General features: G+C 38.7%; 1 protein-coding gene across 1 annotated transcript; it reads left to right on the forward strand.

Moving 5' to 3' along the window:
- The first annotated feature begins 549 nt into the window (after positions 1-549).
- LOC117821554 (NACHT, LRR and PYD domains-containing protein 3-like) lies at positions 550-11304 on the forward strand. The gene is made up of 12 exons (XM_034695928.1): positions 550-752; positions 2279-2416; positions 3332-3469; positions 4599-4834; positions 5328-7188; positions 7495-7671; positions 8689-8865; positions 9266-9439; positions 9620-9793; positions 10326-10499; positions 10752-10925; positions 11074-11304. The coding sequence occupies exons 2-12, from the start codon at positions 2286-2288 to the stop codon at positions 11093-11095; spliced, it is 3438 nt and encodes a 1145-aa protein (XP_034551819.1). The 5' UTR covers positions 550-752; positions 2279-2285; the 3' UTR covers positions 11096-11304.
- Positions 11305-13956: the final 2652 nt, after the last annotated feature.

Here is a 13956-nt window from a genome sequence, read left to right on the forward strand (position 1 = left end):
TAAATGTAGCCTAAGTTAAATGTAATATAGATAGGCTACATTAACAACAGGTTGGTCTTTAGTCCACCAAGAAAATATTCATGAATGGAACAGTTTTGCATGTAAGCTTTACATCTTGCATGCTAGAAAGCACAGCTTTACTTTAACCTCCATTGTTGTCGAGATGAACACTACATTTGGCATTAAAATGATGAACTATAGGCTACTTCATGTGGACACATTTTCAGGGGTTTATAGGGCTATTTACAGTTAAACAAATAATTATGCTGATTTAACAGATATGCATGCATGACCTGGTACATGAAGGACATAATGGAATATTATGCATCTGAAGCTGAGCTGAAGTAATCCCTGCATCAAGGTTATGATTTATTCACCTTATGTTTTTTATTTGCTGACATTCGATTTAACTATTTACTTTGTAACAGTTTGGAAGCACGTGTGGGCAACAATGTACTTATCATTTGATCTCTTGATTTTGCTGTAGGCTTTTTATTATGAAAGTGTGGGAAAGGATGGGGCTTACCGGGCTTACCACTTACCGTAACATCTTGAAGACAGGGACAGGCAAAGGCGCAGAACGCGGAAATACAACTGTATGACTTCTACCAGGCAGCGTTTCATTTCATTTGGCTGTTTCTTTCTCTGAATAAAGAATGAGGATAACGGGAGGCACATACGTCCAAGCTGGCAAAGCAAATAAGTAGCCTGGTTTGAAGTAAGGATCGGTCTACTCACGTGTCGAATGACTGGTAAGTGAATGGGCGGTGGTTGGTTAAAGGTGTGGATGTATCTTTGAAGGCAATGAAACGGCATGGTCTAATTACCTTTCTGAGACCACAGACCACATAAGGCTGTATATAAAGAGAGAGATGGGTTGTATGGGTTGAATTAACTTTACTATAACGTTGACCTAATGTTGGCTTGCCATGAATGTAAATGGGACTTGTTGACTAATTTGAAAGATTGAACCTTTCATTTAATCATATTAGGACACCTTTTATGGCGTACTTTAATCTTATTCCCTGTTTCTAGTTCTGTTTTTTAAATACTTCCAATAGGTTACTGTTTTCTGTGCCACTCAGGATTTACACGCAATATTCCAAAAGAGGGAGTAGCCTCATGCTGTAGAGCACCGGTTCCTGTTTTCTGTGCCTCTCAGTGCTTAAGCAATATCCCACAAGAGGGAGTAGCCTTATGCTGGGGTTCCCAAACTTTTCAGCCCGTGACCCCCAAAATATAGATGCCAAAGACTGGCAACCCCCCCTGTCCTTCAAAATGCTTTAATGTGGCTTCATTTAGGTGGACTGCAGAAAATAAGCCTACCTACAAGAGCATGTGGCTGTGTTTCCTGTGCCTTTATGAATTAACCTACTGCTACTGATGTTCACAAACCCTAAACTTAGGAATCATCTGGCAAAAAGAAAGGCAGAAAACTCAGTACATGTTCTATTTTCAGGGTTTTATTTCAAGTTCAGCAACTATTTTTGGTGATATTTTTACTATAATGGGTAAAATGTACTATTTTTTTAGATAACTTTAAAAATAAAAACATTCTGGAAGACATCTCACAATTCCCCCATTTTTGTCTCGCAACCCCCCCGGGGGTTTCCGACCCACACTTTGGGAACTCTTGCTGTAGAGAAAATTAGCTGTAACTGTCATGGCCACGAGGTCACAAGCAAGGCACAGTTCCAAAGAGAATGACTGGACATGTTGTCAGCACTTGTTCGACCTCAATTGTGAAATTGCTTTTCAACCAGTTATACAACATAGCGGTAGAAAGTTCTAAGCACAAATTATATATTTGGGCCTTCTTGTGTTTGTAATAATGATTTTGCTCCACCAATATAACTACTTGCCAAGCAACCAAAGCTGCCCCCATACCATTTTGGTGGATCTTCAGCCTAGCGGTCTCCACGTTACATCTAAACAGCTACTTTCTATTATTATTCTGTACATACCTACACACAGTTAAAAATTCCCAGTTATATTTTGCTCTATTTAAGCATTCCCGGAATGCACCTTGTCAAACCAGACTACTCTGCTCTAACTCACTGTTGTAAAGCCAATGACCTGCGTGTGTATTATATATTTGTACTGTAGGACCCCCTCGAAAACGAGATGACACATCTCAAGGGGTTATTCCAAATAAATAATTTCAATATATATATATATAGCTTAACTAACAATGTATGAAAATAATGACTGTATTAGAATTTATCAGGTGACTGTTGCTGCCACTGCTACTTTGTTTTTATTTCTATTGTCCTCCTAGACCAAAAATGAGCGTTAGTGGGGAGAATGAGGAAGCCAGATCTGAGTCTTCACCGCCCACCTGTCCATCACTGAAGAGTGACCACTCTAAAGATGTTCCTCTCGCCTTCAGTAATGAACTGGGACCATCTGACTTAAGGTAAGTGCTGTCCTTATTCAGCCTTGGCACTTACACACAACAGTCAGTGGTGAGGGACTCTGCTGGGTCAAAACATTAGCTTGTACAGATATAACTAGCTTTCAAACTTTTTCTTTCATTCATCTTTCTTTCAAAAAATAAATATGTCCCATGACAAACACTTTTCTAATTCAACATGACATACTTAAAATTAGTGTCTTTTAAATTTGACATGTCAGTTAGCTTTGGCTGTAATGGTTACTGGACTGCTGAACTTATATCTTTGGTGCGAGAGTCCAGGTTGAAAGAGTCATTTAACAATTCAGTGAGTGAGGCCAGCTGAGGAAATTATTATTTTTTTCTCTACAATCACTATGCTATCATGCATATTTACTCAACGAAAATAAGAAGTACAAAAATGATCTTAGGTTGTTGATGCATTGATATTGGTAGAGGCAAATTTTTTGTGTTTTTTGAGATTCAAAAAAACAAACATGAATGATTAAAGCACAAAAAACACAAGCAACTGCCTTATTTAATTAAGTTAGTTTGATTGACTAACAGGTTTCAATTTGTATCTACACAAAGGGGCCCTTGTACAGCATTTCAATTGAAAGCTTTAAACAAAAACATCTTTCTCTTTCCTCTTCTTTCTTTGGAAACTAGATCAGATAAGAATAAATGGTCAAAATATATCAGCAAAGACTCATCTCAAACATATCTATTAAACCTGTCCTTCTGCATACATGTATACATGTAGGCATGGTCACAGATCAAAAGATTTTGCCCTGGTGGTAAATCCTTCAAAGCTCAAATGTTTAAATAATTTTTAAATAAAAAAACACAGTTAAAGAGTGTAATCTGAATGTTCCTTCTATATCTACCCAGGTTCTGTAGTTAATTGTTTTCATTGTGTGTTTATTATTTTAAATTTAGTCCAAAGATAAGGTTTGGTGAAAAAGACGGGCCAAGAAGAACAGACTCTCCAGTGTCCACCTGTCTGTCCCTGAAGAGTGACCACTCCAAAGATGTTCCTCTTGCCTTCAATAATGAACCTGGACTTTTTCAAACAAAGTAAGACTTTATTTGATGTTTATCCACAGCAGAAAAAAACTATTTTTTCCTGTTTTCTCTAGGGGGACTAATAACCAATCACATATTACAGAAAACAGATTTGTATTGACATTATAAGGCAGTAAACAAACATTAAGGAAAGAGTGCCGGCTGTTATTCCTGTAAGACTTAGATCAGGAGGAACAAGGGTATCATTATTTTAAAAACCTCTCTTAGGTGTAAACATTTTGTATGTAGTTATAACTTTTTACAGCTTCAGTGCATCCCAATTATTTTCACACAGCGTAAATTGTAGGAGTTTAAAAAGGAGGCTAGATAAGGTTGTTCACAGTGACCTACTGCTACTGCTGCTGCTCAGCATTTTGTATTCTCTGCACTGTGGTCACAGATAGTGGTTTCTGGCAGTGATTTTGAGCTCATGCAGTGATTTTTCCGACAGTCATGTCTGATTTTAATGTAGTGCCACCTGAAGGCCAAAGAACCCAGCCATTCAGTTTTAGTTGTCTCTTTTTTACTGAGCTTTCTCCAGGTTCTCTAAATCTCTTCATGATATTATGTACTGTAAATAAATTAAATCTCCACATTCTTCTAAAATTTTTGCTGAGTTGTAAATTATTCTGAATTATTGGACTACTTGCTCACACAGTCTCTCATCTTTTCGTACCTGTTGCCAATTAACTGAATTAATTGGGAGATGTTACTATGTATTTTTTTTCAGCGTTACACAACTTTTTCAGTGTTTTACTGTCTCTGTCCCAACTTTTTCTAAACCTGTTGCTGGGTTCAGTTTAAGAAATAAGCATTTCTTTTTCATGCAACAATAGTTTTTTTTTTCCAGTTTTAACATTTGACATGTTGTTTTTGCATTATTTTCATTTTAATATTGGGTTAAAATGACTGCAAACCATCAAAATCTGTTTTTAATCAACATTTTACATAGCGTCCACACTTTTTTTTAATAAGGGTTGCAGTTGATATCCTGAGAATACACCTCTTACTCTGTTATAATTTGACTAAGCACTAGTACTGATGAAAATATATTAATAGGGAAAAACCATGTTGAAACTGCACAATTTTTTAGGGTTGAACATGACGGCAGAGTTACTATGATATGTCCTTATAATTACAGAGAAAGGAAAAGGACTGGTGAATGTATCAAGGATGAGCTGCCATGTTGTGGTTTGTGTAAGGAGGTCCTGAGACATCCACAAACTACCAGCTGTGGACACTGCATCTGCAAGCAGTGTATTGCTTTAAACTGGGAGGAATGCAACTCACCAGGAAATCCTCCTTGTCCTGATTGTGGAAAAAGATGCAGGAAGAATCCTAGACTGCAAACACCTGGTCGAAATAGAATTGAAGAAGGTAATTGTCTTTTCTTTTTTTTTTTTTAAACTTTTGGTTCTATTAAGTAACCTGATCATCATTGACTTCTCTTAATATGCTAAAACTTGTCACTAGCTAATGTGTATGAAATATTGGAAGTGTAAATTACTTTTTTAACACCAATATTTACCTTGTTTATTTTATTTGTAATAATTACAGCAGAATGGAATTTAAGAGGTCCCTTGTGGCAACATTTTACTTTACAGAATATAATGCCTTTATTGTCATTGTACACAGTACAACACAATACAAAATGCTACATATTTTGTATGTAATTGCTGTTTTTTAGGAAATGCAAAAAAAGGGAACAAAACAATGTGATATTGATGTGACATATCGACCATTGGCCAACCTGCTCTCTAATTATCAACATCAGTTTCGGCTGTGATAAACCAGCATTAGCATAGGTTCACCTTGTGATGGAAAGAAACTGCATAAACATATAAACAACTTTTTTTTTGCATATTTTCAGGCACTGGTAGTCTGCAGGAGGTTTTAGACACTCATAAGATTAGTCTCAGCCGAAGATGTGAATTTGCAGTAGAAGGCAATGCTGAAGCAGGAACTCGCACCCATCTGAACAGGATCTACACTGAGCTGTACATCACTGAAGGACAGTGTGAAGGAGTTAATGTCCAACATGAAGTGTGGCAACTTGAGACTATATCTAAAAACGAGACCCTGCATGAAACTCCAATCAAATGCCATGACATCTTTAAAGTCTTACCTGGCCAAAAGGGATCAATCAGAGTAGTTATGACAAACGGAATTGCCGGCATCGGCAAAACCTTCTCAGTGCAGAAGTTCACTCTTGACTGGGCTGAGGGTCTTGAGAATCAAGACATCAGCCTTGTGATTCTGCTTTCTTTCAGGGAGCTGAACTTGATCAGAGATGAGCAGTACTGTCTCTTGAGGCTGCTTCATGATTTCCATCCCGCACTACACATGGTCACAGCACAAAGGCTTGCTTTCTGCAAAGTTTTGTTCATCTTTGATGGTTTGGATGAAAGCAGGCTTTTGTTGGATTTCCAGAACCATGAGATAGTGTCTGATGTTAACCAGCAGTCGTCAGTCAATGTGCTCTTGACTAACCTTATCAAGGGGAATCTTCTTCCTTCAGCTCTGTTGTGGATAACTTCCAGACCTGCCGCAGCTGATCAGATCCCTCCCTCCCACATTGATAGGATGACAGAGGTAAGAGGATTTACTGACACTCAGAAAGAGGAGTACTTCAGGAAGAGATTCAATGATGAATCTGTGTCCAGCAGAATGATCTCACATATCAAGGCATCTAGGAGCCTATATATCATGTGTCACATACCAGTTTTCTGTTGGATCACTGCCACAGTCCTGCAGCACATGTGGACTACAGACCAAAAAGAGCTGCCCAAGACTCTGACTGAGATGTACTTACATTTCCTGCTGGTTCAGACAAAGAGGAATACACAGAAGTATAACGAGGAGCATGAAATCATTCAACAAGAGCAGATGCAGACTAAAGTCCTCCATCAAGAGCAGATGCAGACAGAAGACATCCAACAGGAGCAGATGCAGACTGATAAGGATGTCCTGCTGAAGTTGGGAAGACTTGCATTTGAAAATCTGGAAATGGGGAATATGATGTTCTATCAGGAGGACTTGGAGCGATGTGGTCTTGATGTCAGAGCAGCCTTAGTTTTCTCTGGATTGTGCACAGAAATCTTCAAAAGAGAGTGTGTACTCTTTCAGAAAATGATTTACTGCTTTGTTCATTTAAGTATTCAGGAGTTTCTTGCTGCTGTCTACATGATCAACTGTTATCTGAACAAGGATATAAAAGTGCTGGCAACTTTCTTGGGAGAAGACTGGGATAGAAATGGCAACGAGCCAGGTCTGGATACCTTTCTCAGTAGAGTTGTTGACAAATCTCTAAGCAGTGAAAATGGCCACCTGGACCTCTTTGTTCGCTTCCTTCATGGCCTGCTATTGGACTCCAACCACCATCTCTTAAAAGGTCTGGTAGGCTGGACAGCGAGCAATCCAGAGAGCATCCAGAAAGCGATACACAACCTGAAGAAGATGAATGCTTATGATATCTCTCCTGACAGAAGCATCAACATCTTCCACTGTCTGATGGAGATGAATGACCACTCAGTGCATCAGGATATTCAAGAGTACCTGCAGTCAGGGAACAGATCAGAGAAAAAACTTACAAAGACACATTGCTCTGCTCTTGCCTACATGCTGCAGATGTCAGATGAGGTTCTTGATGTTTTGGACCTGAAGAAATATAACTCATCAGGTGACGGAAGGCGGAGATTGCTCCCAGCTGTTAGAAACTGCAGATGTGCTAGGTGAGTCAGGGTGCTAATATCAGTAGTTTAAAGTAACTTTATCATTATTGCAATTTCTGTAAAAGGCAACATATCAAGCTTCTTGTACAATGCTTTCCTTCATATATTTACTTTTATGGAAAAAAGGCCTTGAAAGCTCTGAACAACTCTGGCATTTTGTATCTCAGAATGTGCTACAGAGATGTGCAACTTAATAATGACACACTGAAGTTTACTTTTATTATAATGCTTCCTTACCTGTAAGAGACCTAGCTATTTTCAGCACTTCACCAGTTGATTCTAACTTTACTTAAAAACTATTTGCAGACTTGCTTGCAGTGGACTCTCAGAGTGGCATTGTGAAGTTCTGTCCTCAGCTCTTGCGTCCAACCCTTCTCATCTGCGAGAGCTGGATCTGAGTGAAAACGACTATCTGCTCGATTCAGGAGTGAAGCTGTTGTCTGTTGGGCTAAAGAGTCCAAACTGTAGACTGGAGATTTTAAGGTCAGATAACTTTTAGACAGCTCTTTAATGTCTCATTATTCCCTTCCTTTTCCCCTTTGTTGTCCTTGTGCTTATCACCAGCTGTGTCCTAATTTAGGGGCTGTAGCCTTTGAAGGACCATGCCGTCACAGCCTGCACAGAGTAAATTCTAGCTGTTCCGGCCCTTACGCTGGCAAAGCTAGCCTCACGTAACTTAAACACAACACTCAATGCATCTGTTTTTTATAACATTTATACAGCTTGCTATTGAGTTGAAACCAAAAAACTATTATTCAACAGTGTATCACTCTGCAGCTTGAGAGTTTGGGGCTGAAAGAATCACATGATATGTTGGGCCATGAAGGATGCACATAGGACAGTAGGACAAATGTCAGCTGCATTTTGAAGAGCCTTTAAATGGGACAGCCTTTGAAACAAGGCTGTGATGCATTTGGTCTTAAAATTAAACCTGCAGCCCATGAATTGGGACAAATCAACTGTATTATGATAACAACTATCCAAATACATAAAATGGCATTTAATATTCAGTTAATGTCACTGACTATATACGAAGATGGACAACATGGCAGCTCCCCAAAAGTGAAGGGAAATTAATTTGGGGCTCCCTGTACTGACCGGCTGCAGTATAGGTCATAAAACATGCCCCCTCAATGTTAACAGATGGGACATGGGTTAAATGAGAAAACAAGAACACGTTACTGTGCCAGTCTTCTCTGTTTCTTCAGTCAGATGAGTATGTGATTTGGTTAGCAGAAGGGGTGGGACATAAATGCCTCAGCTCCACCAGCCGATCATCACTGTGCAGAGTCTGTCTTCCAAATTGAAAATTTCACAGAGGTTGTTTCGGCTTCAACTTTATTTTCAACAGGAAGACATAGAGACGTGTTGTCGATCACTATATACAACAAATTGTAAGCGCCTGTCTGTAAAAGCACAGCAGTGATGAGCTACAGATAGTGACAAAAAGGACCTGGTTTGAGTTATTGTTTGAAATATTTCCTCTATCCAATTTTTCAGCTTGAAGAGCTGCAGTTTGTCAGAAAGTTGTGCTGATTCTCTGGCATCAGCACTTAAGTCCACCTCTTCTTGTCTGAGAGAGCTAGACTTGAGTAACAACAACTACCTCAAGGATTCAGGGGTCCAGCTTCTGTCTGCTGGACTGGAGAGTCCACACTGTCGACTGGAAACTCTAAAGTAAGTGCAAGTTTGTCAGTTTTGAGGCAGTGATGAGTTTTGTATCATAACTGTAGTTTTGTTTAAGGGGTTGCATTGATTGTGGGACCCACCTGGAGTGGAATTTAGTGACCTATCCAACTCTGTTTGCTCTGTATGATGGTCCATACTTAAAGCATTGTCTGGTACTACTATGGTTATGCCATATTTTTAACAACTATGGGACCAGTTTATAATGGAAGTAATATACAATGGTAAAATATCAGTGAAGGCTCCATAATGTGAAGTTAAACAATGCCTAATGTTGTCACTGAACGGGATGCCCAACTAACCTTATTGCATAGGATACAATGATGAGTAGAATAACCATCACCAGAAATGCTGTCACAAATATGCTGCCTCTTTCTTACTTCTTGTCTAGATTAAGTTGCTGCAGACTGTCAGAAATCAGCTGTGCACATCTGGCCTCAGCTATGAAGTCCAACCCCTCACACATGAAAGAGGTAGATCTGAGTAAGAATAAGATTAAGGATGGAGGAGTCATTCTGTTGTGTGAAGCATTGCAGACTCCTCAATGTAAGCTGACGTATCTGAGGTGAGTGTAGACACTATCTCCTAACTTCTTTTTTATTATTGATTTATTCTATTGTATTACTCCTATAATTATTTTTATGTACAGCACTTTGTGTTACAATATAATTGTATGAAAGGTGCTTTACAAATAAACATTTATTCCAGCCTTATGAATAATGTAATGTCGCTGCTATATTTACAGGATTGATCGATGTGGGCTTACAGAGGACTGCTGTACGTCTTTGGCCTCGGCTCTCATGTCCAACCCCTCCAGTTTGAGAGAGTTGGAGCTGAGTAATAATGATCTGCAGGATTCAGGAGTGAAACTGCTATGTGTGGGTCTGGAGAGTCCTCATTGTAGACTGAAAGCTCTGAGGTCAGTCATTGTGTTTTCAATTTTACTTTAATACGAAAATTGAATTAATAATTCAGTGAAATTAATTCGGACATGTCAGTATAAAGGTTTTTGTTTTGTTATTCACACTTAACAGAATTCTATATAAACAGCATGACACAGTCACTTCTTAAACAACAACTGGCTTTATACAAATGTGCTTTAGTCTGTATCGTATTTATCTGGAAAACACTATCAAACCATGATTATTGAGTGCATTACAACACATTATTTGATATCTTTTGAGCTTGGATTTCTTGGTGTCCTGACCATAATTTTATATAAAGCTGCTTTAATCTGAATTAGACTACAGTGTCGTGAAGAACCTGTGTTTTTTAGTTTCTTGTTGAGGACGGCTGCTCTCTTTTTTTCGTTAAATTTCTTTAATTCTTCATGCTTTAAACTCACCACAGCTTTCATTTTATTTATTTTTTTCAATTACATAAGCCTATAATGTTTTAAACAGCATTGTAACCCTATACTCCCTAATGACATGCTTTAATATTTTATTCAGATTGAGGGGCTGCTGGTTGTCAGACATTTGCTGTGCTTCTCTGGCCTCAGCTTTAAAGCCTAACTACTCCAGTCTTAAAGAGCTTGACCTAGGTGACAATGATGTACAAGATTCAGGGATAAACATGCTGTCAGCCGGCCTAGAGAATGCACATTGTACACTGGAGACCCTGAGGTGAGAAATTTGGTTTTCCTCTGAATAAGCAACATTTTTCATAAAATGTTCTGGAGAGCAAGAATGATTTAGTGTAATAGTTCTTTTGTTGGTTAGAAATGCGTTTATTGTTTTTGGGTGCATCATGATGGTACTGTTCAGTGCCCTGCAATGATGCATCTATTCATTTGGGGAACATAATTTAGTGTATGTATGCTTACATGGCATAGTGATCTTGTATTAAATGTAACAACAACCCTCTAATTTCTGCAGATTGATACACTGTCAAATCACGGATGAAGGCTGTGCTTTTCTGGCAGCAGCTCTGAAATCCAACCCATCCCATCTGCGGGAACTGGACCTGAGGAAAAACAACCTGCAGGAATCAGGTGTAAAGCTGTTGTCTGAGGTCCTGAAGAGTCCACACTATCAACTGGAGACTCTCAGGTCAGTTGTCTGTTTGAGACAGTTAGACTTGCACCTAAGTGTATAAATGGTTGCTTTGCCTGGCTAACATTTGAGATAAGAATAGAGACTCAATGAACACTCAGTGAAAGTTAATGTGATGACGTGTTTATTGTAACAATCCCTACAGAATGGAAGAAACGGAGTTCTAAGAATGATGTCTTGTCGATGCTGGGTCTGCCAAGATCACCACAACACTGAAACACAACAGCTGTATTGTTAGGACAAAGGGATACCTTAAGCCTCCTCTTCTTTTCTTTTTTTTTTTTGTTTGACTGGTTCTCATGTGGAAATTGGGATTGACTCCTGAACGGCTCTTAATTTAGGATCTTTTGTAGCCGTAGGGTTAGGGTTAGGGTTAGGGTTAAGGTTAGGGTAAGGGTTAAGTTTAGGGTTGGGATTAGGGTTAGGGTTAAGGTTAGGGTAAGGGTAAGGGTTAAGTTTAGGGTTGGGATTAGGGTTAGGGTTAGGGTTAGATCTGTCGTGAGCAGAGCTGGGGCTGAGCACTGCGAGAGCTAAGCAGCGAAAGGCAAAAACTGGGAGCCGGCTCTCTCGATGCGAGCCGGCTCCTCTGATTCACTATAAAGCATCGGCTCTCAGAGCCGCAACTTTTGATCATGACACATCTCTACAACTCATCAAGACCGGACTCAACCAGAGACGACCACAAACCTTCGGAGAACCAACAGCACTTTTTAAAGACTTATTCCAACCAAACAAAACAACTATTAAACTCATAAGAAGACGCTTGGGCTCGTCCCTCGCCACCCACGCCGACCAGTATATTCCCCTGAAGACCGGTGAAGGTTAGCGGACCCCTTTTCAGTTTTCCCCTACTGAGAACCAGTCCTATCCCTCACTCTCGTTTGATCACTGTTCATGTTAGGGCTTTTAGGTGGCATTCATACCTCTACTCGGGGAAGTCTGTAACATATCTATATTCAAATAGAGATAAAACATGTTTTATTTAAATTTGTTATAAATAAATCAGAAAACTGTGTTGAAATGTATATTTTAATGTAATACCAGTGAACTGTTGCCTACTAAATGAACATTTTTCTAACAGAGAAATTACTAAGCACCTTAACTTCTAAAAAGGAAGGAAATGTAGTTGACATCTGCTTTTTGTACAGATAAAAATAAGATAAAGTATGTTCATTAGTGAACAATAGAGGTGCAATATGATGGACTTTACTACTGTTTAAAGAAAAAACTGTTGCTTTCATGCTTTTTAAATGTATTGTGTTCAGAAAGTTTTAAAGAAGAATTATTCTTCGCCAGATCTTCTGAGTGTTCCTTTTTCAAGAAAATATATTTATTAATGCATATATGCATACATGCATATATTTGACATGTATCCTGTCAGTTTACTGGGCTTCTGTCTGTTCAACAACATTATATGAAGAGACCTTTATCTCACCCATGATCAGACACATGCACTGAAAGCCTTTAAAACTTTGTATCCAAGTCTACCTTAACTCTTTTTGGGTTCCAGGTATTAGTCTTAATAGATCAAATACAGAAATAGCCACCCTTTTGTTTTTGAAAACTGAATTCTAAATATGAAGTGGGGCGCTGTTGGCCTAGCAGTTTAAGCACGCGCCCCACATACAGAGGCTGTAGTCCTCGACGCAGCTCGCTTATTCAATTCACCCCATTTCCTGCATGTCTTCCCACACTCTCTACTCCCCACATTACCTGTCTCTCTCCAATAAAGGCATTCTTTTTTAAATTGCAAAAGTCATCTTATTTTATAACAGATCACGCACCTTGTTCAATCTGTCTTTTCATGCTGTTGGACCCGTAACATCCCATTCTATCAAACAGTTATGCCTAACATGATCCATGGTCTTACATCAATCAGGGTTTTAAAAGAACCTGCTGCTCTATCAGCTCTCAGTGTCTCCAAATTCAGATTTCAGAAATTCCTTTACACTTAGCTTTACCAAATGCTGTCAGTGGTGCTAAAGAATTTGGGGTTGATCTCCACCATCTGCTCTCTCTCCTCCTGGCGCTGTGGGCACATGCCAATTGCTAAATCTAAACTTTTTTTGAGACATACCATAAAATCTGTTGTATAAGACACACCGGTATACAAACATGGTCTGTTTTGAAGGGGCTCCCAGTTGGAAAAAGGTTTAAACTGTGTTCATGCAGCTTAACGTTTCAATGCAGATGTGTAGCTCCTTCTAGTACCATCTGTTATTGCCACCCTGCCAGCGACCTGTGATTGAGCACAGCCTATGGGAGCATTAATATTTGTGAAATACAGACGGCTCACCTGTCCTCCAGACCAATTTATCTAGGTTTTGCCACAATCTATCCATCACATTGTCTTAAATTGAGGAGTCTTCAATCAAACCAGCCTATATTAGCCAACAAAGGAAGTGCACTGCATGATGTCTGTGTACTACAAAAGTCTTCATGCTGACGATGTGACAGTTTTTCAGAGTATGGTCAAAAAGAGTGACCATACTCTGTTATATTATTAACAAATACCCAACATCAAGACATGACAAGATCCAGTCTCATCTTAACCCTCCTGTTATGTTGTTATTTTAAAGTTCAAAAATCTAAAAAAAAATGTTAAAAGTATTATTTCGCATTTCTAATGTCACAGTGGATGAAAGGCCATTTAATATATTTGCCTTCGAAACCAGCTAAATACAGCATAAAAATCTGGGCAGCATGTGACAGAAGAGGTGTCTCTTGTTAATTTATCAACAAGACTTCATAAAAAAAACTATAATTACAAATGTAAAATAAAAAATAAAAAATCTAAGTCATGTAAAACTATTGTATTTATATATTTAGGTCTTTCAAATGTACATTAAGAAAGTTTTAACATGAGTTTCATAAAAAACGAGTGAGTTATCCTCATTGAACGATGATCTGTGAGGATGAAAGAACACCATGGCACTAAATATTGATTTAAATGGTTAGTAATGAGATTTAAAAAATGTTTATTGGGATTTTTTTGGGTTTGGACACTTTTGGATAACTAAATCTGCCC

This window comes from Notolabrus celidotus, chromosome 11 (genome assembly GCF_009762535.1).
Source record: "Notolabrus celidotus isolate fNotCel1 chromosome 11, fNotCel1.pri, whole genome shotgun sequence".
Classification (NCBI taxonomy): Eukaryota; Metazoa; Chordata; class Actinopteri; order Labriformes; family Labridae; genus Notolabrus; species Notolabrus celidotus.

Bases quoted from the DNA above. Each gene is read 5' to 3' on its own strand.
- LOC117821554 (XM_034695928.1), top strand. From the start codon at position 2,286: ATGAGCGTTAGTGGGGAGAATGAGGAAGCCAGATCTGAGTCTTCACCG. The intron at 4,835-5,327 runs GTAATTGTCTTT...GCATATTTTCAG, and splicing joins TCGAAATAGAATTGAAGAAG to GCACTGGTAGTCTGCAGGAG. The intron at 9,794-10,325 runs GTCAGTCATTGT...TATTTTATTCAG, and splicing joins TGTAGACTGAAAGCTCTGAG to ATTGAGGGGCTGCTGGTTGT.